Source organism: Botryllus schlosseri, chromosome 6 (genome assembly GCF_051294905.1).
Source record: "Botryllus schlosseri isolate E-star chromosome 6, Bs_hap1, whole genome shotgun sequence".
NCBI classification, from domain to species: domain Eukaryota; kingdom Metazoa; phylum Chordata; class Ascidiacea; order Stolidobranchia; family Styelidae; genus Botryllus; species Botryllus schlosseri.
Genome location: NC_137241.1, coordinates 18,551,072 through 18,578,518, shown reverse-complemented (window position 1 = coordinate 18,578,518; position 27,447 = coordinate 18,551,072). Strand labels below are relative to the sequence as shown.

General features: G+C 44.3%; 1 protein-coding gene and 1 long non-coding RNA gene across 2 annotated transcripts in view; one reads left to right on the top strand and one right to left on the bottom strand.

The window, feature by feature from the left end:
* LOC145441360 (uncharacterized) overlaps window positions 1-27,447 on the bottom strand; it is a 370,726-nt gene that overhangs the window by 330,440 nt on the left and 12,839 nt on the right. The gene's annotated exons all lie outside the window — the stretch shown is intronic.
* Window positions 8,014-26,106, top strand: LOC145441358 (uncharacterized). Its single transcript, XM_080319204.1, has 12 exons — window positions 8,014-8,160; window positions 8,222-8,338; window positions 9,844-17,040; window positions 17,101-17,176; window positions 17,258-17,415; window positions 17,783-17,869; window positions 18,503-19,993; window positions 20,059-20,228; window positions 21,296-21,493; window positions 21,959-22,046; window positions 22,109-22,264; window positions 25,513-26,106. The coding sequence occupies exons 1-12, from the start codon at window positions 8,103-8,105 to the stop codon at window positions 25,836-25,838; spliced, it is 10,122 nt and encodes a 3,373-aa protein (XP_080175330.1). The 5' UTR covers window positions 8,014-8,102; the 3' UTR covers window positions 25,839-26,106.

The window sequence follows — 27,447 nt, the reverse complement described above, 5'->3', positions numbered from 1 at the left end:
TTACCTGTTTTTGAGAATTCTTCTCCAGTTTTGCTTGTCTGAAATTTCTGAAAAAGTGTCCTCTTTTTTCATTTCCGAAATATGGTAAGCCTATGACATTTGGTACGGTAAGTCTTAATGTTAGTATTCAACGCGGTACCAAGTTTCAAGTTTGTCACTGTACTGTGTTAGTGGTAATTTCGTTTCCTAAATCGAGTGAGAGCTGACTCGTCATTTATCGCAAACATATTTTACGCAAAGCCGGTATTGGTCTCCATTGATTTTAACGATGCTCCTTACCTAGATCCGTCATGAGCTTTTGCATGGTATGTCTTGATTTTAGTATCGAACGCTGTGCCAAGTCTCACGGTTGGCACTCAATGATTAGGGCAGCAATTTCGTTATCAAGGTCGAGATGTTAAAGATGTGCGCTGATCTGACACTTAGCCTACCTAACGCATTGCGGATTTCACGCAAAAGTCGGCGTATCTGTGTTAACGCTAACTGTGTTCCATACAGTGATGAGCGGATATAGTGCTTTTCGAGACTCCGAATCCCTCCGACAACTTTAGTGTCTGAGGAAAACTCCCTCCGACTCCGAACAGCTCAATCCCAGACTCCGATATACTCCGACGAATCTCGTCAAGTATCCGAAACAGTGGCAAGCATGGTACACTTTTTAATGTGTTTTACTAATTTAATGTGATAATATGGTTGGCCTCATAGTATTGTCTACTCTCCAGTCCCCAATTGCAGTGCAGATGGCTGATTTTTATGCGCTTGGCAATCATTTTTGCATGTTACCTTTCATATTACAACTTTACAACGTGTTAACTGTCTGTGCTTTAGTTTGTAACATAATGAAGAGTGTATTCTGGTCAGAGCTATCCAAAGATATCGGAGACAAAAGTTACAATACTCCGAGATTACTCGAAAAAATATCTGTAGTAAACTCCGACTCCGCTCCGACTGTCGCAAAATCGGCAAAACTCCGCTCCGAATCCACTCCGACTCCGCTCCGATGCTCATCACTGGTTCCATACTGAGATAAGTGATGAGATGATGATATCATGAAACAGTTTAGCCTACTAGCATCCTCGGTTTGCATTCAAATATTTACTTTTATTTTATATTCTCCAATGTCAATTTTGACCGTGAAATTGTGGCCTTCAGGCCATTTGCTTGCAATTACAACCCCTGTCAAGCGCGATAGCTGTTTCGTTTTCGATGGCGGCTAACAGCTGATCGCTTGATCAATGATCAGCCTATTCCTCAGTAAATTTTACGCAAAATTCGGTGTTGGTCTGTTTGTATTAATTTTGACAGTGTACCATACCGAAAACGGTCATGAGGCTACTTCTCGTTGATTTCATGTAACAGTGTACCAAGTTTTCGGCTTTCATCCACGTATTTATTCGGTAATATATTTTCCAAAGGCGATTTTGCAGCAGACATATAGACCGTAAGCCGTATGTGTCGTGTGACAGTCTCCAGCACCAAGGCCAAAACATCTCCTATGCTGTATCGGGACCGAATTTCCGAGGCTGCTATCCGTAGTTCTTCAGAATTATGTTTTGGATTCAATATGACATTGTCCAATCTATGAGATAACAATTGCGTATGTGTCCGAACTCGTTGACCTTTCCAGCTAGGCTTACGCAATCTCTCGAGTTATAGTCATTTCCATTTCTGCAGATAATTAGTCAAGTCAGGTATAGTGCGAACATGAGACGTGTGAAATCTTTGTTCCGTACGCCGTTTACGCAGTTACCACACTTCAAGTCACAGCTCACCGGCAGACCTCTCGCGGCACATACGTTAAATCACTGTTGTCGGGAAGTTCGTGTTACCGTAGTTCGTACCACTAAGTTACTTGTTTACGTTGGAAAACTCCATTGTGACGTCATCTTGATAAAAAGTCGCTTGCAGCCCTTGCCCCACCACCCGATATTGTCACGAGCCGCCACTGCCAAGCGGTATACGAGGTGACCCGCATTATATGCAAGTGACACCATCATTGAACGAATTCGTTCATCAACTAATTTTTTTCGCATTTCGCGCAGTGACATGAATATCGATTTTGGTGCGTTTTGTTCTTACCGTTACCTAATCCGGCTCGCTCCTATCGAACGACTAGAAAAAGGTCATTCACATTCAAGTGACTCTCGCAATGATTTGTAAATCTCATGTTGCCCTTTGGTCGAAAAGGTTGACCGCCCCTGCTTTAAGCCCTCAATTATTCGGCGAATATAGTAGGGTTACCGTATTTTGAGATCCGAAAAAGAGGACACAGACAAAGTAGCCTACTCGAAAAGGAAACTGGTGATTTCGAAAATTTTTCGATCAATAGCGCCGTGTCGACTTAAAAAAAGTCATCACCTAGAGTCGACTCCCGAATTACCCGCATTTTACAATATTTCTGGGGTGTTGAACAATAAAAAATGGGGTCATCTTTCCCACCCCCACTCCTTAAATATATGTCGTGCCGTATCTTCCGTCGACCTGATTTTCCGCCGGAACTGATTTGTGGAACAGTATCTCGCCGACTGTCCGACATTCAAGACCGTAACAGCACTTCGTCATCCCCCTTCCAAACATTGGTCTTGGCCCACCAAACGGTGATCAACCGAACTTCACCGTCCCCCCGACTCTGCGCCTTTTCCACGCTACTTATCGTCTATACATGCTCACGTACTCAGATTTACCGGTAGACCTAATTAAGTGAGGTGTGTTGGAAAAAGTGGGATCCCTATAAATAATAATTAAACATGTTCGGGCGTGCCATTGGTTTAATGATGCTATTTCGTGACCTCCTTTCTGCTATGTCAAAAGATATTGTAATCGCCCAAACGTACTAAACTAAAAGACGCAGCCTACACGATTTCAAGTTGCCATTTCTTTACTGGAAAATTATGTTTCCTGCCAGATAGGCATTTGTCTTGTGTGGGGCTCAGATCACCAGGACAGCAACATTCGGCACCAGCCATTTAGGTGCCTATACGGACAATTTGTGTATATAGGTCTATATATATCGAAGTTATCGAAGTTTTCGGTCAGCACAAGAGCAGTCCTTTTAGGCCAAGGTCTTCTCGCTGCTGATCGTTCTGGCACACTTGTCGGAGTCGCATATGTTATATGTCCTGTCACTTCATATGTCTTGGTGCGTCGTGGCGCGGTGATGGCCGACATCGAAGTGCACATTTCTGTAAATCATGCGTATTTTCATTGAGGGAAGGGTATCCAATAATCAATATATTAGACAACTTTAAATTGCGCGCAGCGTGAAAATATTTTTGAAAGATCGAGTTGCATAAATTTCCAGATGACAAATTGCCCCCCAAAAGGGCTTATGATGGTAACCCAGGTCTGCTCATGCCGTGTTGGTCAGTCCTTGCCGATTTGGGTTATGCTGATAGTCTTTAACTCTTTATTCCAATCAATAAGTTACAATATGTGATTCTTTGCTGTGGTGATACCCGCAAGAATAAAATTGACACGGTGCAAAAACTACATATCGGATTCTTCGTATATAGGTGACGCCCCACGGGGGCCTAGATAGGCATATCTGATCATCGCTACTGAAAAGACGTAGGGATATGATAGGCTTAGGATAGGCTTATGATAGGCTTAGGCGTCCTCTTTTAAGAGGATTTGTCCTCTTTTTTGACTTTTTTGAAAGTGTCCTCGGAGGACGCCCTTTTGCCCTCTTTTTTGAGATTTTGTCCTCTTTTTTGAAAATTTATGTCAGATATAGAGGAAATCGCGAGTGATATGCCGTAAATTAGCGCAGAAGGGAAGCTCCGGCGGGTATTTCGGAGGGAAAAGTGGTGATTTAAGCTCTGAGCGAAAAGAAGACCTTTTTTTTTAGTCATCCGCCTGGCAATGTATAGAGAAAAACGTTATTTTGAGCTCTGAGCTGAAGTGATGACCTTATTTTTTTTTTTTTTTTTTTAGTCAACCGATCACGAGGTGGGAAAAATTTACCGGTTTTTGAGAATTCTTCTCCAGTTTTGCGTGTCTGAAATTTCTGAAAAAGTGTCCTCTTTTTACATTTCCAAAATATGGTAAGCCTAGGATATGACGATAGCTAGAAATTGCCAAGCTTGTGTATCAGCTCCATTGCGATCGCTGTCCCACAAATTTCAACGACTATGGAATCATATAAGTGCACAAGTAGGCTGCAATACACGCTCGTCATCGACGAACAACTACAATATATTCAGGACGGAATGCAGAAAAACGCATAGCTTTATCAAGTATGCCGGACCTCGAGTGTGGAACAGCATCGTGCCGGCTATCTGACAGTCGTCGAGCATGTTCAGTCCACATTTAATTCTAGTCTAAATATAAGCATTTTCAATGAATAGGCCTAACTAGCCAGCCCTATAGATTACACCGGACATATCGTTTTATGTTAGGCTATATCCCTTAATTCTTCCTATCCAGTGTGCAATCTGTGCATGCATCTTGTTTACATCGCCTAGACCAATGGTTCCCAACCTTTTTCGGTGTCAGGGCCAAATTTAGAATTTCAGAGTACGGTCGGGACCGCACGAATACCAGGGCAATCAAACGGGCCCAAAATAGTCATCCAAATATGAAAATTGGCCTTCATCCGATCAATCGCTTGACGCCATTGGCCACTGTTATGGTCATTGTGTTGCTGCGCTCCCATTGTTCAGAGCAATCGACCTTTGGTGGCTATTTCGGAGTAGTTTTATTGCCCTGGCGAGATTTCCATTTCTATTTTTGGAATCAGTGCGACACTAGCTTCCGATAAAGACCGGACCTATAAAATTATGCGGGCGCTTCGGTCGTGAGCTATAGGACTACCAATTATATGCTGCTTTCGGAGCGATTTAATGAGACAGATTTTATCGCCTGCACGCGCGAAGCGCGAAAATTTTTTGTAATTCATGATTGAATCGGTCAATATGATCGGGAATTGCATATATATTGCCATCAATTTTTATCCTCTCTCTGCTCACGTAATCAGTTTTACAGGTAGAGCCGAGGGAGGTGTGTTTGAAAAGGTTAGGGCCCTTCAATAATAATTAAACATATTCGTGCGTATACCCGTTGACAGGAACGAAACAGCACTTCGTCACCCCCCCCCCCAAAATTGTTTTATTAAACTTGGGTCTTGGGCTCCCATAGGGTGATAAACCAACCCGTATCACCTTGTTCGCTTTTGCCACGAAACTATAGTCGTACATGTTAAGTGAGTCAGCGCGAAGCGCGACAATTTTCGATAATTCATGATAAAATCGGTCAATATGATCGGGAATTGCATATTTATTGCTATCAATTTCTTGACCTCGCTGCTCACGTAATCATATTTACCAGTATAGAGCTGAGTGAGGTGTCTTGGAAACTGTAGGATCCATTCGTATGATTCCGTAACATGTTATTTGTGATCTATCCTGTCTGCTATATCAAAAAATATAGAATCGCCCAAACGTAGGCTTCTAAACTAAGATATGCACACGATTTCAAATTCGTATTTCTTCGCTGGAATATAATTTTTCCCTGTGGGATGATATTTGTCTCGTGAGGTTCAGATTACCAAGACAGTATTTTGTCAGCATAAGGGCAGTCTTGTTCGGCCAAGGTTTTCTCGCTGCCGATCGTTCTGACACACTTCTTGGAGTCGCATGTTACATGGCCTAAAACTTATTAGTATGTCTTGGTGCGTCGTGGCGCGGTAATGGCCAACGCCGATATGCTCAATGCCAATTTCTATAAATCTTGCGTATTTTTTCTTGGGGATGAGTACCCCAAAATTAAGATATTTAGCAGCATAAAATCACGCCTAGAGCAAAGAAATTTAAAAAGATGCATCAATTTTCAAAAAATACTCTATAATTTATGCTAATTCACAAAATAATGTTGAGCCCCGTTCGAGCTCCCCCCCCCATTGGGGGTTTGGCGTGCGGCAGTTATGGTCCTGTCTTTCCCTATATCCATAGCTACTGCTCGTTCAACTGGAAAGTTATGGCATATTGAATTGAAACAGCAGTGACGTAGGCTATCGATAGCAGTCCACTCACGACTTTCCTGCAATCCTGATTAAAAACTCCAGACTCCAAGCCAAGCAAGTGTATTGTATAAATATAAATATTATTTTTTGTCATAACTCGATTTCTTAATATTTTTTGCGGGCCGCAAGAAGGCTGGCTGGGGGCCGCATGCGGCCCTCAGGGCCGCGGTTGGTAATCACTGGCCTAGACCCAGGAGGGTGGCTGATTTCAAAGACTACTCGTTCCGACACCTTGCAATCTTTCATTGTGTCGCAGTCTTGTGGTATTTGAAATGATGAAATGCATGTATTCAGCTGATACTAATAGTGATCTCATCCTCTTTCATTAAAATGTTTATCAAATCAATACACCACAAGGTTGCGGCACAATCAAAAGATAGGAGGGTACCGAAACGACTTGGAGTAGTCTTCTTATCATGCAGACACCCACCTTGACCTACAGCCATGGTTCTCAACTTTTTTTAGACACGCCCCCCTTTTTGATAGTGAAAAATTTCGCGTCCCCCTTATCGCCGTATCACAAAATCCAACCAGGAAGCTGGCAACCCCAACAGATTGTTTGGTGGCATGGAAGGTTATGAGTGTTGATGAGAGAATTAAAAAGAATGAAATTAGGTCTGTATATTGAGAAACACGCGTGAACTGGAGATAAATGGCGCGAAGCTCGAAATTTTTTTCAGTTGACCGCTTCTTCGCCCCCCCTTCAATGCTTTCACGCCCCCCAGGTTGAGAACCACTGGCCTACAGCATGTAAATAACAGGCATGCACACTGGATTTAAGAAAAGATAACATAAAAGGAAGCGACAAAAATAAATGCTGCATGTGTCGGTAGGCGAGGTCGATCTGTGGTCCGGTAATCTTAAGAGCTGCCTAGTATTGATTAGAAGACATGGCTGCGTAGAACCCTAAATGCAAAACAAATATACATCATGTTGAATGTCGGTGCTTAAAAAGTAACGCAGTTACGGCAAAGAAGACGTTGATGGAGGTTTCGGTAATGCGACTTTTGAATCATAGCCTACAAAAGGCAATTATTATTTGTTGGTAGATCATCTACGTCGTGCGGTACGTCGTGCGGTACGTCGTTGAGCTCTCAAACTTCATTGTTTACGTAGTGTCATCGCCTCATCGGTGTGATTTGCGTACCAACTTCGTACTCTTCGCGAATATTGCACAACAATGCGCATTATGTGTAATAAGCATATTTTGATGCTTGGTAGCCACATGCGAGTATAGATAATGCGAAATTGCGAGTTAGGGCAACGGAACCTTGTGATTTTGCTTTCGGTCCGGTATAATCACGATTCGTAATTGCATTACCCGTATCTTTGGACGTTTGTTGTGACGAGAGGAGATGATACCCCAGAGTCACATCCTATTCACGCAGTTCATGTGCGATCAAACACTTCGCCACTGCGTGTCTATTGGCAGCGTACTGTATTGGTACGGTATATATACTGTCCTCTGATTACTGAGTGAATGAATACAGTCCAATGAGCTAGTCAGGCCAAAGAATGCAGAAAGACCTACATTCTTTGGTGTCTGATACACCGGACCACGACGTGTCACTTCGATTTTGCCAATTGTTGTTTCATGTGCCAATGATGTTTTCTTTACGGTTGGACAAATCAATAAATATCTCTCTCCCTATAATGAGGCATGCGACTTATTTCGTTGCTAGTTCATCCGATGTCATCTTTGTTATCTCTTCAATTATGATAGTTTTCAGTGTGCATGTGTATCAGTGCATGCCTTCTATTTACATGTTTTCATTATAATCTGCAGGCCATTTTGTTAGTGCGTCATAGGAAGCAGGCATTCCAAGTCCAGTGGATGACACTTCCCATCTTTATATATTGTATTGTAATTTGATGATGATGAACATGAAACCTTTTAGAATTCAGTACACTTTCCATGTCATCTTTGTTTTGCCTCGGGAATCAAAACTCTGTTAGGTGATTGTACTGAGCTACGGTACTTGACCTGGTAGCTGGTACACAAATTTATTGATAGTGACAGTATTTTGCAGGAGATTAATAATAAGTCGGAGAAGCATATACGTGGAGTCAACAGGCAGGCGGGATGCAAACCTGGGAAAAATCTCGCATCATATTGACAGGTTGTGAAGTCTTTGGTCCATGTACGTTGCCCACAAATTCCTACTTAACTCGCAGCCCTTACACCTGTTCTCTCTGTCACAGCAATCAACTTGACAATTTTTGGGCAACATTCAAAGAACGAGAGCTTAATCGATGACTTGGCGGCCGAGATCAAATCCTGCATTGTCAATTTGGAAACTTTGAACTATGCCAGTATTGGTAAGTGCACCAGCTTCCTTATTGCTAAGGGGTTCAGAATATCTGAATATTAAAAAATCTTATAGTTGACAATTTCAGTGGAAAATGTATTGAACCCGATCTTGTTTCAAAACTTGCACACTGATTCTGAATACATGAATTGTTTTATGCTCAGGCCGCTGTAGCATCTTTTTACCTTTCCTGCAATTATTTCTGCGAGACCAGAATTCATCTCGGGTTATCCGATTTTGGGGCGGGACAAGATTAGAACTGTGTGACAGTTGTTGCTCGTATTTCAACTGTGTGATATTCATAGCAATAGACCAACCGCACAACGTCGGGTGCTTTGTTGGTGCTATTCGTTCTATCGTAAAAGTCAACTCAGTCCGATCATACGTGCACTGCGCATGCGCAGCAATATAGCCTAAACTACCGGTACCCGGAAGAAATTTATGACATTTGTTATTGGCCAGACAGTATGTTTACTGTCAGTCTGTTAGCACGTACACTACCAGACCGCATGCAATAGTTGACAAAGTCCGCATTATCGTATACACCACTGGCATACCACCATAATGGTGCTCATGGCACTGGAACTCTAAAGTAGCAATTCTGCATTGTTACAAACAATCACACGCAACGACACCACACTACTTGAGTCGTTTACCAATTTGTACCGGGCTGCATATGGTCCACCAGACAATTTGCTCCGGCCCACAATGCAGTAATGAGTAATTGAAAATTGCAATTTCACCATTCACTTTTCTATGAAAACATGCTATTCAGATATGAAATACTTCCAAGTAAATAATCCCACATGACAGCACATGTCAAACATGTTCAATTGTTTGTTGGAGGGAAAAGTAACCAAAAGCTAGTTATTTACAGAAGAGGAAACACCAAGACTAGACTGCCGTTTTCAAGTAATAGTGCTCAAGGAATATAATGCAACGAATATCTGGTGGCACTGCTTGCTCATAACTTCTCATAACTCAATACCGGTTTGTCAAATTCTATCCCCCAAATGTTGGTTGAGGTATAATAACTTCCTCGTATCACCACTTTCTGTAGTGTGTCGAGTGAGTTCAGTGCAGCAGTTCTAATATATTCTCCCCTGTGAAACGATCGTATCCACGGAAACTCGATTTAATAATACTGATGATCCAAATTCAAAATGTCCATGTTCACTGTTAACTTTATTGTCATGACCCGCAGGCCAACTTCCACAGTTTTAATAGTTTATTGCTGGCACAGTCATTCGACCAGTCATTGGATATTTACCTATTTCATTGTTTGCGAATATTAGTGTTGCTAGAATGAAGCCTTAATGATCCGAATATTGTATACTAGCAATCTAGCATTGGCTTAATGTTGGTGCACCCAACTGGAAAACAAAGGCCTTGATTTGTCGACGACAAATGGGCGTTTTCCACTCTCCCTCCCCCATCCCCTGTACACGTCATGCTCACTCTTAGTATGCTCTACCTGGATTGTTGATTCTAGTTTTGGTTCATTGATAATTGCAGGACACCAATGCCTGGCGAAATATGCCAAAGACGGAGAGTGGTATAGAGCGGTCATCAAAAGCTGTACTGGAAATTCGTGCATTGTGGAATTCATAGATTACGGTCACCATCAAGTCACAGCTTGCCAAGACCTCAAATGCATGCCGGCAGTATTCGCTAACGTTGAACCTCAGTGTCATGCTTTTAGTCTGCAAGCTGAAGGCGAGTCGACTTGTGGGCATTGGACAATGCTTGTGGCCGAGCAAGTGAGCAAGGAATTCATGTACTGCGAGTTGGAAATTGAAGTCTGCGCGTTCAAGGATGGTTCCATGATTGCAAAATCGCCGGATATCAGCAAATTCCTCCTCGACAGAGGTTTCATGAGTTTGCGAGCAGAGATCGCTGGTCCTACTCAGCAGTGTCATCTGTCAGTTCGAAAGTTTTCCCTGCGGCAAAAGTTGAACGTTTCCATCGGCGCGGTACTTCCGGATGGGTCTTTCTTCTGTCACGACCTCGGAATAGAAGACAGACTCAACCGTCTGTTGGATGATCTGTACGAAACATACAGTGAAGCAAATGCCAGCCCGCTCGCCGGGGCATCGAAAGGACAGTATTGTTGTGCCAACTTCTCGGAGGATGGCAACTGGTATCGGGCACAAATCTTGGAAATGAACGGCAGCGACGCGACGGTGAGGTTTATCGATTATGGCAACACTGAGAAATGTGACATATCGTCCCTGCTGACTTTGCATCCGAAGTTTATGGAGCTTCCTGTTCAAGGTATTCATTGCGTTCTTTCCGGCGCTCTACGTCAGCAGGAAATGGTGAAAATTCTGAACGATCTCGTCGATAAGTGTGTGAAAGTGGAATTTGTTAACATTGATTTGAATCCGTTTCCTGTACGGTTGTATTACAACGGCGAGCTGGTTGGCTTGACTAGCCCCAGTAAAACCAAGAATGTGAGCCACAATTCACTTGTGACGATGGACAAAATTGCAGTTCCTATCAACACCGAAATCCCTATTCGAATCACCCATGTCGAGGATCCTGGCAAGTTATGGGTGCAGCTCATTGATCTGCAAGCCCAAATGATCAGACTTACCGGAGCACTCACCAGCATATACAATTCTGCTCCAGCGGACACGTATCGATTACCTCGCGTAGAGAAAGGTCTATTGTGCTGTGTTAAGTCTCAACGTTCCAGGAACTGGTGTCGCGGGCAAGTAGCTTTCGTTTGCAATGACTCGGTGGAGGTGAAATTCGTGGATTTTGGACATACCGAGTTGACTCATGCGAGCAATCTCAAACCACTCGCCGTCGAGTACCAACGACTTCCACACTTTGCGATTCCGTGCGCGCTTGACAACGTTGGGTCGGTAGCAGGAAAATGGTGTGATGCTAGCGTAGAATATTTGAAAGAATATGTGGCAAAGAGCGGCGTCACAGCCAAGTTTACGGCTAAGCACGAAGAATTGTATTCAGCGCAAGTCTTTGTGTCGTCGAAATCGGACAAGTTACTGCTTAACAAGGAGATTGTTGCAAAAGGACTGGGGAAATGGGCTACTGCAACTGATGGAGGGGTTCTGGTCGATAAATCTCCACCTTCCCAAGGTTTGCGCTCTCCCCGAGTGATTTCAAGACAATATTATTCGTCGCATGGAGTCAGCCGCGTTGGTGATCAAGTCTTGGTGTCGATATGCGCTAACCCTACCCCGGAAGAATTCTGGGTCTTTCCGCTTAGCAATCACTTGCAGCACACCTTCCGCCGCCTTGAAGAAGAACTGAGCTGCTACCTTCACACCCCACCTTCGGCTTTCAGTGATATATACCGAGGGATGCCATGTATATATTTGTCGGGCAAGGAAGCTCTTCGCGCATCCGTGTTATCGTTGAGCGATCTCTCCTTCGTCGAAGTGATGCTGGTCGATTTGGGGCAGAAAAAGAGAGTCTCTGTTACATCCTTGCGACCAATTCAGAGCTCGCATCTGTCTCTTGGTCCTCCGCTCGCTATTCGGTGTACGATGAACGGAATCGTGGAATCTAAATCGAAGTTTTGGTCGCCGTCTGCGATGGAAGCTTTTTCGCGTTTCCGTATGGAGAACACGAAAGATGTTGTGTGTACGGTGCACGCTTGTGTCACGGATGGCGTTTCCGAATTGTTCATGGCGAGAATCTCAACCCCCTTCAAAGACTTCGCTGATATCCTTTTGGAGACGGGAAATTGTCGATACGTTGAGCCTTTTGGAAACATCCCTTTTCCGTATTCTATCAAGTCCTATCTTTACGGGGGCCCTGGCGGAATCGTAGGCAAGGAAGAGACTTACTACGTGACGCACGTGGAAAGGGCTGATCTGTTTTACTGTCAGTTATCGAATGAATTTGACGTGATTGACGATTTTATGGACAAAGTGCAAAATCATTGCCGGAGCCGCAAAACCCACGGTACCGCGCTGCAGGACCTGGCCCGCACCACTCTGTGCTTTGTCGAGTACGACGAGAAATGGTACAGAGCCCATTTCATGTCGGCGGCGCCACTTCGCGACGTGAACCATGCTGTTGTTTTTCTGGTCGACTACGGAAATGTGATCACGGTCCCACTTGATGACGTCATGCTGTTCGATCAGAACTCTGACCTCGCTCAAACGCCAATGCATGCTGTCCCTTGTAGCCTATCAGAAATCAGGACGCAAATTCAAGATCGCGAGAAGGCAGAAAAGACGGTGTCTAAGTTGGAAGACATGATTTTGAACAAAGAATTTCGATCGTTGATCACCGGCAGCACCAACGGCAAGCTCCACCTTGACTTGTTCACGGACACGTCTCAGAGAACTCGTATCAACTCTGCTTTCGGCGATGAAATCAGCCCGCGTCCCGAGTCTATTGTCACTGTGCCGAAGAACGATAACGACCCGCTGTTTAAAGGGAATTATCGCGAGATCCAAAATATCGAGCCGAAATCTTGTCATTCCGTCACCATCGCGCATATCAATAATCCTGACGATTTCTACATTCGCCTGGACGCTAATCGCGACGTATTTGAGATGTGTTGTAAAGAGGTCGACGGTTTCTACACGGCGCAGCGGCGACAGGATTACCAGGTGACCTCGTTGCAGAAAAATGACATCGTTTGCGTGAAGCATCCCGTCACGTTCGCTTGGCGCAGAGGTGTCGTAAGTGATATCAACGACTCGAAACCCGACACCGCTCTTGTGGAGTTTGTGGACTTTGGCAACAAAGAATCCGTTTCCATATCCAGCTCGACAAAAAAGCTATCGGCGAACATGCAGCTCTGGCCCCGGTTTGCAATACATTGCCGGCTCAAGAACATCCGTCCTGTCGGGGAGAAGTGGACTGTCGGAAATGAGAAACACTTCGAGGACTTGTGCCGGTCTGCCGCGTGCCGTCTCCGGTTCAACACATTCGACGTCACCGAAAACAAATGGGCGGTGGATCTAAAAATTGATGGTAAAAGCGTGTCGCGCATGATGGTTGCGAGCAATCAGGCGTCGTTTGTCGTATCGCCTTCCAGCAATCCGAGTAGCTCGCAGGAACAAGTGCAAACAAAGAGAATAGACTCCATGAAGATAGGAGATGTCAAGAGGGTATATATCAGCCATGTCGAGTCGATCGACGAAGTATATTTGCAACCTTGTGAAACACAAGAGGCCCTCGAAGCTATGATGGGCAGCATCAACTGCGCGGCAGAAAACTACAGCTCTGTAACTCAGCCGAATGGGACTTGCTCGTACTTGTGCCGGTATTGCGAAGATGGCAGACTGTACAGAGCAAACATTGTCTCTGTTGAGGATGACGGTAAAATAAAAATTATCTTCTCTGATTACGGAAACTGCTCGCTTGTAAATTCTGGCGAGCTGCGTGTCATGCCGAAGCGGTTTTCGGCGCTTCCAGAGCAGGCTATCAAGTGCGAAGTTCAGTGTTCTGTGCACGTTGACACGAAAGAGGCTGTTTCAAAATTGGAAGATTTGTCCGTGGAGGAAAGTGTTTCTATCAGTGCTTGTTGTATGGACGTGTCCTCCTCGACAATGAAAGTGTCGCTTACGGTGCGTAACCAGGACGGCAGTGAAACTGATTTTGTTGATTTTTTCGGCGGCCGAGATGTACAACAAACAAAGTCGCATCTTCCCGCAAGCTATTCAAAACTAGACGTTGAAACCGGTAAAAATCTGAAAGCTTATGTGTCGCAAGTCGACGGACCGTCCGAAGTGTGGCTGCAACTTTCTTCCAATACAACCGACTTGGACAATCTAATGGAGGAAATTGAGCGCCATTGCGCGCCAGCTCAGAATATCTCAAAACCCGCGAGTCTAACGTCGGGGACGGTCTGTCTTGCAAAATACGTCGTCGACGGCGGATGGTACAGGGGCACTGTAGTGGAATCTGACATCGACACTGCCAAGGTACTGTTCGTGGACTATGGAAATAAAGAAACTGTGAATACTGAAGATATTTTGAGCGTCGACGATAAATTCTTGGTTCTGCCGCAGCAAGCAGTTAGATGCCGACTGCGCAATGTGCGGGGATTAAGTGATTGGAAAGCGGAAGACACCGTCAAGCTAGTGGAGCGTGTTAGCGACGTAGAACTAGACGCCTGCTTTCATCAATCCGAATCTTGCCCTGAAGCATACGACGTGGACTTGATTTACCCTTGCGGTACATCACTCAACGAGGAGTGGAACGAGACTTTGGACTCGAGATTGGCCGCCGCGGATTCGTGCGCGATCTCAAGCCTAAGTGACCAGTCCGTGAGGGGAAAACATGTTGTGACCGACCGTGGTGATCATGTGATTGTCGAAAACGTTCTACCCGTGCCGAAGCTCGATTTTAGTTCCAGCGGGCACGAGCGGTCCGACGATAGGAAATCGAACGCCACGGTTACCAATATTAGCATTGAGATGGGCGCTTCTGAAGATGGTTACGTTAGTTATTGCGACAATCCTGGACTGTTTTACGTTCAGCTGTCAAGGTATGAGCCCACTATGGATCGGATATATGACGAGATAGCCAAAATACTGGGATCGGAACAAAGCGCAGATGCCAGAGTTGATGTTGGCACTCTGTGCATTGCGAAGAGTCCAGATGACGGCGAATGGTATCGTGCCAGATGTACGGATGTTGTGGACAGCAAGCTTTCCGTTTTGTTCGTAGATTATGGCAACACAGCGGAAGTCCTGCCGAGCGACACTAGGCCGGTGTCAGCCGATCTTGCTTCCTTTCCGATGCTGGCCGTTCGGTGCAGACTGCACGATTTGGTGCTTCTTGCAGAATCTTGGAAGATTGTTACGGACACGTTCCTGGACATGACGCTGGATCAAGACTTGAAAATTACTTTTGTGAGTAAAGACGGACGCGGTTTTCATGATGTGACGCTGATGTTAAGTGATGAAGACGTTTGCAATCGGATTGTGATCAAACACGGGGATGTTGTCACGCACGGTAAGCCAGTCGAAATGGAAATAACAACAGTTGGAGGTAACGACAGCAGTTTCCTGTTTGAACGTGGATCTTTCTGGTGTGTCAGGATAATTCACGTCGACGAAAGTAGCAATAGATTCCATGCGCTCAATTTGGCCGTGCCTAACGGCAGATTACAGGATACGATAGCACGATGCTTGCAGGACCGCAGTGAGAAGAATGAAGTCGATTATGTTACCTTGACGGATTTAGAAGCATCTTCGCTGTACTTGAAACGTTACGGAGAAAATTGGCACTGCATTAAAGTTTTGGCCATCGACAATGAAGAGGCTTGTGTTCTTGACTTGAATGAGGGTAATTGGGACCGAGCTGGACGTGGCGATGAATTGTTGTGTTGTTCTAACGATGTGAGAAGAGTGGCGGAAAACATGCTTCTTTCATGCGCCTTGCCAGCTGGCTTCAACGGAGAGGCTATGCGAGAGAATATAATTTTTGCTGTCGAGCTGAAGTCGCAAGATGATCGCGGAGATTGGATCGTGGATTTATTGAGAGTCCAGTCAGTAGAGAACTCTTCGTTTGCGGCCTCCGAAACTATGGTTTCGAGTGTCTCGAATGTGTCGTCGGCTTTGAGCAAATTCGAAGAGAGCAACACGAGGGAATGGGCCGAAGCGCACGTCGCGGACATAACCCGATTTTGCGAAATCGGAGGGGAAATGATGCAGGACTGTCCGGAGTCTATCCGGAATTATCTCGAGCAAGTGCTGCTCTTAAAGCTCATCATCCCGAGCGTGTCGGACTTTGAGAAGCAAATAAATGTGGAAGGCGGCAAGAGACCGGGGTATGAACGCCGTCAGGAAGTGAGTCCGGCCAAAAAGATGAAACTGGAATCGAAACTGAAGAGAGAACGGGCCGACGCGATCATGTGGGAGTTTGACGTCGGTGAAACTTTCGAAGCTATCGTCGCCGACTTGAAAAATCCGGGTAAAATATTTCTGCGGCCGTACCTTTTGATATCAGAATCGACAAACGCGCCCAGACCGGTTGGCGACGCGGATGATAAAACGGAAAGAATACTCGCCGCCAAATTTTGCTTGGTGCGGACGTACGACGGCATCTCAAACGTTGACCACTGGGTTCGCGCTGAAGTGCTCGGCAAGGATGGAGATTCATTCTTGATTAACGATTTGGATACAGGCGTGAATTTTCAAGGGGCCGTCGAAAACATAATTCCAGTTGGGGAGAGCTTGCTCGGGTGGCCCGCGTTTTGCATGGAGTGCTCCTTGGCCGGAGTGAAGCCAGTTAATGGCGCCGATTCATGGAACGCCACGCCGACCGTGGAATTGAAGAGCTTCGTCCACGGATTCAACGTGTCCGATGCGGTTGAAGTGAAAATTGTAGCCGTGAGGGATGGTTGTGACGGTAAAGTGTTTGAGGTGGATATCTTTGTAAACAGTGAGTCGCTTTCAAAAAGACTGATAGCCTTGAACGTGGCGTCTGCCGTCGACAAGGAGAACGCTGACAGGGACTCGCGCAAGACGTTTGACGGTCTGAATCGAGGAAAATCCAGAATGCCGTTCAAGGAGATTACGCAGCTCCGAGAATCGAATCGTTCTTCCACCAAAGGTGCCGAGAGCTCGGATTGTGCTGCCAACTCTCTGCCGACATTTGACTTGCTGGCCGTGCCGTGGAAAGTCGTGCGTACTTCGCTGAAGGGGTCGTTCGCGGAGAGTTTGTCGGACAGCGTTTTTGTTTACGAGGCTGAAGAGCTGCTCGTTCCGAACGCTGGTTAGTATCGTTGTTTTGTGACATTGCTGTCGGTCTTTATCGTCGCCTCTGCAATTGAAGGTACGCACGGAAAGCGGCAGTTGTCCTCGTTCAAGATCTACCGAAGTAACACGGTGTCCGAGGCTTTCGGAAGCGGGTGAGTGTGTCGCTTGTTTTGGGATTACTGATTTGATATGATGCTGACGGTCGCAATATTTATCTTTTCTGTCGTACGCAGTGCCGGTAAGAACTGTGTTGTTAATTCTACTGACGAGGAGACGCGCGATAGAGGAACCCTAGAAAAGTCGACAATTTCTCTGGATTCGTCGCTTCTCAATCTTCTCACGCCGCCGGACGATGTCAATCAGAACCAGGACTCGACCAGTAGCGTTGAGGGTGAGTCTGTTTCTTGTAGGCCTTGTTTTGGAAGTATTCCGTGACGACATGCCTGTGCCTTTTCCCAAGTACGCAGGGCGAAGGGATTTTATTCGATGTTTTGTTCATGGAAAAGTTTTGAGTTTATGGATAGATTTGCACTGTTCTATGGGTAAACTCATCACAGCCAAGACGTGTCCTGGTCCGAATGTTACGTTGACAGCGCAGTGTTAGGAAATTATGCGTTTTTGTCATAGTCTAGTATCGGCCTCTTTGCAGTAGCATCTTAAAGTCTGTAGGTTACTGATTGGCAGGAAGTGATCGGAGCTCTATCATTCTGTTGGTACTCTCCGAAACCCCTACTCTAAATCCGCTTTCTTCATTGAAGGGAACAACGCTAAGAAATTTGCCGATCTGAATTTATCTCCAACCTGTGTCACTGACGAAGACCAAGCAGAATGTAGTGAAGACCCGCGTAAGTATATTTCTTACTTTTTAACTGCAATTATAGTGAATGAATGTCTACTAGTCTCTGGTTTTCCTGTTTGAAATGTGTGCACAGTAATATTGATGTTGGTCAGAGAAGCAATCCCATCACGTAATTTGGGCCATAAACTGAAAATTATCATTGTCTTATTTGAGCCCGAACACTAGAACAAGTTTTATATCGTTGATTTGTAGAGCGGTGCTTCTACGCGATTTTAGCCAAAAATATTTTCCAGACCTCAAATGTGATCGTAGCCATTGTTGGTAGTGGTGGAGGTAGAAGAAGTAGAAAAGCAAGTATTCTAGTAAGCCCTAAAACTGAAAACTTGCGATTTAGAAGTAAAATCACAACCACTTGAGCAGTACAAGTAGGCAAAACCTACTTGAGCACTCATGAAAAGTAGAAATACTGCTGTTACCGAAAACTTCTGTCCATAATATGCGTGACACTGCACGGTCTTCTATCGTGTACGACGAATTTGTTTGTGCGTCACATTTGCGAGTCATTGGAAAAATCAATTATCCTAAATATGTTGATCTTGATGTGTCTATACTGGTGGGATTTTTAAGGATTTTCTAAAATACTCATGTTCCGACTGATCCTAAACGAATCTTTTCTTAGGCGCATGCGATCTGAGGTACGACGAACAACGGGATAAACGTGCCGACGAACTGGCAAAAGAATTGGTCGACCGGATATTGACGGATCTCTCGGACGAGGCCCTCGAGTCTGACAGCCACGATCACACGTCTTCCAGTTCCAATACCGTCAACATCTGCGTTGTTGACGTCCATCCTTACCAAGGCAGCTCTGACGGCAGTCGCACAGTGTTCGATGATGACAACGTGCCGGAATCTGCTGTGGAAGACACCGTCATTCACGATGAGAGTAATTTGCCGGTACGTACGGAAACGGTTCAACAAGACGACGGTATTGACGTTTCTGATGAGGTCCCTCATTGGTACGGCCATTGCATTGAAATCACGACTACTGATCGACATGATGAAGTAACAAGCCCTGGCGAAAGTGGTCAAGTCTTAGATAGAGACTCGGAGGGCGATAGAAATGACCCCGGAGACCGAGACGATTGCAGCACCGACACTATGAGCGGAAACTACATGGATTGTCGAGAAGTAAAGAACGATGGCGAAGAATCGTACGAGGAAGACCGAGACCGCGGACTGGCGGACTGTAACGAAAACAAGAGCCTGGATGCTTATTTGACGGCGGAGGAAAACGTAGACTCAATAGCCCAGTTTGAACCTTCTTCTACCGATTCCGAAATCGAGCAGCAGATTTCGGCGGTGTGCCAGGAAAACGTTGCCGAACCTGATAATTGTCGCATGCTAGAACGTGAAAATCCTGTCAAAGACAGCAGGTCAGGAGTTGAGCCAGCCGCAGAGCAGCCTGTAAATGAGGGAATGTGCCCCGTTTCCGAAACGCGGCCCAGTCCGTTTCTGGTTCCGTTGCCGTCTGATTCTGACGATGAGTTTTCGCTGTCTGAAGACAGACATGCCAATTTGAAAGTGGGCAGTCGATCTGGTCTTGATTCGGACAGCAAGGAAGTCGATTGCGATAAAGGAAGCTTGCCAAACTTCGAAAAGAACGTGGATGCTGTCAATGACGCGCCGAACGAATTGAGTGATGTTCCCCATCACGTTCCTAGCGACGCTAGCGGTCAACTTGTAAATTATCCAAGTCTATCCAAAGACAATGTGACTGAGGCTGTCGACATTGTCGTGAACGTGACTGACATTGTTGATTCAACGGGGTCGACATGTGATTCCGGTGTTCCGGCAATCGAGACAGGTTCTGATAAATACGATACGACATCTACGAAATGTGAAGAAATTCATCCTGTCGAACAAGATCAATCGGAACTTGATGAAAATCCCACGTCAAGCCCGGTTTCTGCCGAAAGCTGTCACGAAGCTCAATCTATATCCAGCGACAGTACCGACTCTGCCAATGCCAACGCCGTGACTTTGAGTGAAAAAGGTTCATCGCTAGACAATAGTCTCAGCTTGCTTGTCGGTACAGACTCTTGCTCCGGATCGCACGGTCACAAGGAATTCGGGATGTGCTGCCTGCCGAAAATGCAATTAGAGATGGGTGAGTGTTTCAGATGTTTTTCCTCGTCTTGCACGTCGTGCATTGAAGATACGTTGCCATTTCAGGCGAACTCGCAGACGTCTGCTTCGTGAAGACGGGTACCGCTCCGCTCACTGTTGTGTTGCAGTTCGACACCGGTTGGGAATCATCCGAATTGCGACAGCTGATGAAGAATACGAACTCTGCGAAATGCGCCTTGCGTCTGCAGACGTGCGATTATTTCGAAACCGATACGGTAAGCGGAATGGGTAGCGACGTACTTCTGCTTTTTCAGAGTACACATGTAGTTTTGCCTACTCGCACTACTTGAGTGGTTATGAATTCAATAATATGGTAGCTTTACTATTTGAGGTTACAATGTAATGACCGTGTCGGCCGTGCTAGCCTGAGTCATATGACTTGGTTCGAGTCATGCACAATGACTCGAGTACAGGTCGAGTCGATACGAAAATTGACTCGAGTCGAGTCATTTAGGGCATTTGAAAATATGACTCGAGTTATTACAAACCTGGTTTTGAGTTTTGTGCAAAACCAGGCCTATAATACTCGCTATTTTACCTAATCGGTAATCACTCAGCCTTCAGCGGTTGATATTATACAATGTGATCATCTAGCAACAATTTGCTTGCGAGTTCATGTCGTGAAGTTAGCTCAGCTAGAAAAGTAAATTTTATTACGAATCCATCACACTGGTGCCTCAAAACCTCTATCATCATGAGAAACGGTTGTGGTCACTGATTTTGGTAACCTGCTTTTTCCCCGAGATCATAAACAAAACCTTGATAGACCCTTTCTCTTACAATCACATTCGGAAACTCTTCACAGTCGGCAAGTTTGTTCAGTGAATAAATCCACCAACATGACGTGATAGAACCTGTTAGAGTTCCGGTAGTAGAATGTTTCGAAGCGCTGGGTGTTTATCTGACTACTCTCCCTGCTCGTTCTTACGATGTCTTTGCAAAAATGTCCAGAACGACCCGATGAATGCACTTAGGGAAAGGCTCTGAAGAAATACGGTTGAAAGATCAGGATTGAACCCAGTAACATCCAAGCATTAGGCCAAGGTGGATATTGGGCACATTTGGTCGTCTCGGCATCCTATCTGTTCTTTACATGGCATTGTGTCTTGTGTATCGCAACAAACATTTTGTGCCTTGGGTGGAAGAAATCAGAGAAGCCTACGATCTACGAATATTATTACGAGCTCTACCACAATTTAGAGACTGCATAAAGCTAAAGATGTCAGAACCATTCGAACTTGAGTGAAATGTATCAAATTCACAACGACACGCTGATTTTCAGGTATGTCTGGCGGTGTGCTCCGATGCGTCGTTCGAAAGGGCGAGAATCTTGGATTTGAAGAATGACACTGCCTCGGTGGAGTTGATCGATCACGGAGAGACTTTTAGTCTGCACAAAGAAAAATTGCACAAACTGCCCGAGGAGCTGAGTGTCTACCCGAGACAATCGGCCGAATGTCGATTGCACGGACTCGAAATAGTAAGCGTTGCAGGGATTTCATGTCTCGTGTCTGGTTTCAAAATGAATCGTCGCATTCTGACGTGACTCGATATGTGTAAAATCCCTTGTAGTTACGTTTGGGCACATCCTTCGTGGGAGAAATGGAATTTCGTGCAAATTTAACGCAATGCTGGTTCATTTCAGAACTAAGTAACTTTCCGCAATTATGCTTTCAATCTTCAAACGACACCTTTAAATTCCTGGATATTAGTCAAGAGGCGTGCTCCCTTGGTTTCGATGTCAAGGTTGCCACTTATTTGCAGCTACGTAATCTGCCGTAATGTGTTACCAGATGTGGTTAATAACAAACTTGTACTTGCATTGCTTACTTCTTGGTTATGATTTTAGATTTTTTACACATATACTCGACAGTTTTTTCGGCAAACTATGCCTAGTATACTTTACAAATGATGGCTTCTTTGAACACCCATATGTGTTACTCAGGTTCCGGACTATCGAACCACGCAAGACATCTGGAATCAGATAATCGCTCCGCTTCTGTACGAGGTATTGGAAGGGAAGTCATTGAAAGGTGTGTGTGTGTAGTTTTTGGTGAAAGCGAGTTTGTTTGCAACTTATTGCGGAATGTCACAGCGGAAATACGCAACGTCGGCGACGATTCAGAGCTGTTGCCCGGAGTCAAAATTATGATTTTGGAGGACGAGGACTGTTGGCAAGTCCTCTCAGAGTTGCTTCTGGCTGAAGGACTTGTAAAGTGTGCTGGCGACCATGAGCAAACTTCGACGGATGGTGAGTTTGGAACGGCAGCGTTTTACCCGGGAGATAAAAACTTGCGAAGGAATCTGAAAAATGTGACATAAAATCTTTCGATACACGTTGTGTGCAAGTCACTGGCCTGGGACAAGCGGGGTTGTTGCGCTGAAGTGAACACAACTATTTGAGATTTCTCTTTGCCAGGTGGCTGTTGCGGTAACAATCGAGGATTGTAATCGGCTACTCGTGATTGTGTATTAGCGACTCGCTTTCAGCGCTTGGAGAATTGAAAATAATTGGTAGCTTGCCTTATTTGCGATGCCACATTTAGCCCGAGGTAGATTGTGGTTTCAGAGATATCTGATACACAATATATTCAACTTAAAAAGCCTAGCTAGCCTCATACAAATGATACCTATTGAATAGATTTTTGCAAAATTGTGATATTCCTAGTCATTTTGGTGCGTCCTAGCTTCTTTGTGATATCGTTCAGAACATGTCAAAAAGGTACAGGGAAGTGGATTACAATAAATAAATGATTAATATGAAGTGGTCACTTCTCAGAGGTTCACGGTGCGTTGTAAAGTAGAATGTTAAATGATTTGAAAATTGACTCAGAAATTTGACACTTAGTCACAAGTCATTCATTCAAAATCACACTCAAGACTCTAGTCATCCCAATGCTGTAAGTAACCTAAGTGATATTTACTTGTTAGGCGATGAATGGATTTAAGGCCTTCAGGTCCTGTGGTCCCTTCATCACTGAGTTCACACCAAGTTATAAGTTGTCTCTATACCAGGGTTGTAATGACTCGAGTCATGACTCGACTCACGATTTTCGGATGACTCGACTCGAGTCATTTTCTCAAAATACGGAAATGACTCGACTCGACTCGAGTCAATCTGTGTATTGACTCGACTTGGACTCGAGTCATTGCGCATGACTCGAAGCAAGTCATTGACTCGAGATTCAGACGGCCAAGACCGACATTTCATTGTAATTTCGAAGCCAACACACTATTGGGATTTCGTTTGTTGGTACTGGTGCTTGAAAATGCGACCAGAAACTGCTAAAATTGAGGAAAATTTATATATTATAAATGCGAACCATTCAATATCACCAAACAGAGTTAAAAAAAGTGGGTTTAGGAAGACTTTAACTGGAAACTGAGCAGTCAACACAATGACTTGGACTCGGACTCAAGTCATAATACCATGACTCGGACTCGATCCTCTGTTCGCTGACTTGGACTCGGACTTGACTCGGTGGGAATTGAAAATGACTCGACTTGACTCGAGTCAAAAATATAAAAGTGAGATTGACTTGTGACCAGACATGGGGTGACTGACCAGTGCCCAGTGACCAGTGCCCATCCCACATTTCCCAATAGGGCGGGGAGCGAGCTCCAAGGGGACTCAAAAGTATTTCGTAAACCTACACAAATCATAGAGTATTTTTGAGAGATTTAAATAACTTGAAAATTGTGTTTTTTCAAGTTGTAAAATTATTCCATATTTGTGTAAATGCTTTCGAAAAAACATGTTGTATGAGCCTACGGACAATTGCCACCCCATGTAGCCGACATACATCGATATAGGAGGGTTGGAACCCCTCAAAATAGTCGCTTCAACAATTATATTAAAGATATTTCGTCAAATGAGCTATATTTCCCCTATATTTTCAATTGTCAATGTCAATCCACATTCGTGACGCCATTGCTTAAAAAAAGAATCAATAAAAAACATGTTTTAAACAAGGGCCTTCTTTTAAACATGTTTGCTTTAAATTGATTGTGTTCTAAAAGCACCCCTAGTTTATAGTAATGGGAATTTAGGTTCCAGTCAATACCGTGCCACGACGCACCAAAAGACATGCAGTTTCGACCAACACGCGACTTCACGAAGTGTGCTACTAAAGAAAGACCTTGGCCGAAACTTAGGGTATGTGCCCATTGTCAATAGCCGCGCTGGGTGGTCGTGACTAATAGTCTGGTCCTTCCAATCTGAATCCACAATGCAAATGCCACTCCCGGGCACCCACAGAACATTAAAGACATGACAATTTGTGTGTGCGTCTCACAAAAGTTTTTTCTTTTAGTCTGCTACGTTTCGGATACAACAATATCTTTTGGTTATATAACAGACCGGAGGCCATGAATTAACAACATACACTAAAGTAATTATAACAAGATACCAGACGTAAATCTGACTATCGGGGGCAGAGAGAGGATTAAAAATTAATAATAATATAATGCTATTACCAATGTTATTGACGACATTCAGTCTTCAACTTGAAAATACCACCCTATGGGGGCCAAAGACCAACGTTTGGACTGGGGGACGAATTGTTGTTTTGGTTCTGATTCTAGGTATATCCCACGCTAACATGATATATAAGTCCATGGCTATGACGGCAGTAAAGTCATACGAGAATAAGATGCAGAGAACATAAAACTCTGCCTTGAACTTAATACAGATATGTACTGCAAGATGCCGTTACGAGAAACGGCAAAAACGGCTCGGTTATGATATGTATCAGCAGCTGTTGATGTTTAATGCTTCGTTTTATTTGACGAGTACAAAATTTTAAATCTTTCTCCGGTGAACGTACGTACTACATAGGCCTACTGCTCGCCAATCAGTAACGGTCAAACTGCGTTTAACTAAGCATAACCAAACATTAATGCACAAGTTACTATTTTAAACTAGGCAAAGTGGTGATTAATTATCCTGCTGCGGGGTACTATGGCGTGTGAGACGTGTTGATAAGCTGATAAACAGCACAGCGGCTGTTCTTACAATCACACTAATGTACGGTACGTACATCGAATATCTATTTACTGTGGTACGCAATGACTAGCAAAGCTAATAGGTTACCTCTGACGTAATAATGGGCAATGGCATTTGAAATCAGACGTTTGTGCTATCACGAAACTGGTATAACATCTCTTCCTTGTTCTCGAATATTCAGTTCATTTCATAGGCCTTGTACAAATAAAAAGTAATCGTTCTTTCACAAAGAAATCGATTAGATATGGGAAGTAGTCGATTACGATTACGATTACGATTACTTCGGAATTTTTTCGAATGTAATCGATTGCGATTACGATTACTTGAAAATGCTGTAATCATCGTAATCGATTACGATTACTAATCGCGATTACCCCATGTCTGCTTGTGACTTGGTTACAACCCTGCTCTATACTAATACCTTGCAAACAAATAACGTGATCTTGATCCTGACCGCTGCATTTACTAACTAGACATCACTTTTCTTTCCTTAGCTGAATGGACCACTATCAACGACTCGTCGTACGAAGAGCTTGTCAAAGGATCGGATACGTCTGTTGTCATGCACAGCAGCAATGCTAATCTGTCAATTATCGAAGACGCCTTCGAAGAAGACCTGCCTGAAATAGTTCCGGAAAAGAAGTCGATGTGCGATGTGACTGACGGTGATGTTAGGAATGCTGCCGAAAACATTTCCACGAATGCTCTTTCTGACGCCCTGGTTATTGCCAAATTTGGGTTCAATGACATTGTCGGATCCCCATGTTCGATGAATAATACGTTCGAGAAGAACCAATCTGGGGAATGTCATACCGCTTGAATTGGATGTGGCCTGTTCCGCCTGTATTGTGTGATTATTGATCATGGCGCAATACTTAATTATCTATGGATTTTCAGTTAAAAGTTACCATTCCTGTGATACTTGTCTACTATATTTGTGATATGGGCTTCATTACTGTGCGATTCATTATTTTCTGGTGCTTCGTTCGTTATTCTCTTGTTTTGCTATTTCGATGTGATACGTCACCGCAATGGCAACTGTGGTTAAAAACTTCTTTCAGACTGAAAAATTATCGTGGATTGAGTGAGATGGAGTGAAATCCGAAAGATTATATTGGTAATGTGGGCCACATGCCCTGATATGTTTCTGGGAGGGAGATGATGTAGTGGTGGAGCGTAGGTCTTCTCGAACCCCGGTACTCTGGAATTGGTTGGATAGGAAAATGCAGTGTCGATTCCTCAGAAGGCTTGCAGTTTTCTGATATTGATGGTGTTTCGACTACATTGGTCCTTGTCCTCTCCAACACTATTATTCGTGATTGCTGAGCTACCAACTTTTAGCACCTTGGCTGTTATGTAAGACCGAACTTGTTAATTTTGGGTTTGTAAACTGTTGGCTGGCTACAATCCCCCAATCTTAGCGTTTCACTGCCTCGGTCCGAGTTCTCATCCGTTGTTATTAGGGACGCAGGTGTACGGTTATAGGGTAAAAGTGAGGCAGGGCCTCACCTGTCGTCCAGGTAACTAATAGTAGGCTTACCATACGTCCTTAAGAGGATTTGTCCTCTTTTTTGAAAGTGTCCTCGGAGGACGCCCTTTTGTCCTCTTTTTTGAAATTTTGTCCTCCTTTTTGAAAATTTAGGCAGATTTAGAGCAAATTGTGAGTGATATGCCGCATATTAGTACTGAAGTGAAGCTCCGGCGGGTATTTCGGAGTGAAAAGCGGTGATTTTAGCTCTGAGCGAAAAGATAACCTTTTTTTTTTTTTTTTTTTTTTTTTAGTCATCCACCCGTCAAAGTGGAGTAAAAAACGTTATTTTGAGCTCTGCGCGGAAGTGATGACTTTTTTTTTTTTTTTTCAGTCAACTGATCACGAAGTGGGAAAAATTAACCGGTTTTTGAGAATTTGACTCCGGATTTGCCAGTTGCAAATTTCTGTAAAAGTGTCCTCTTTTTTGATTTCCAAAATATGGTAAGCCTAACTAATAGGGAGTAGTGAAAACTTTCAATGATTGGTATTAGCCTGCTGAGCACCGAAAGTTACGCAATTAGCGTATTTATTGCTAACAAATGGGTGAAAGGAGAGGTGAGCAAGAGGCGATTGCAAGTCTCGCCTATGATAGCGCGATTCGCCATAAACAGTTAAAAAGGCATGGTCGTGTGCATAGCATAAGGTTGATATCAACAACCACGAAGTCCTGTCAGTTATAATAATTTCGTCATTTCACCACAAGACTGCGATACAACGAAAAGATCGGAAGTTATCGAAACGACTTGAAGTTTTACATCCACCTAGGCATATATATAGGTGATCTTAATATGAGTCATGCACAGGCACACTGGCTGGAAAGAACTAAGGGATAACATAAAACGACTAGTGATGAAAATGAATGACGCATGTGTCGATAAGCGAGGTTGATATGTCAGAT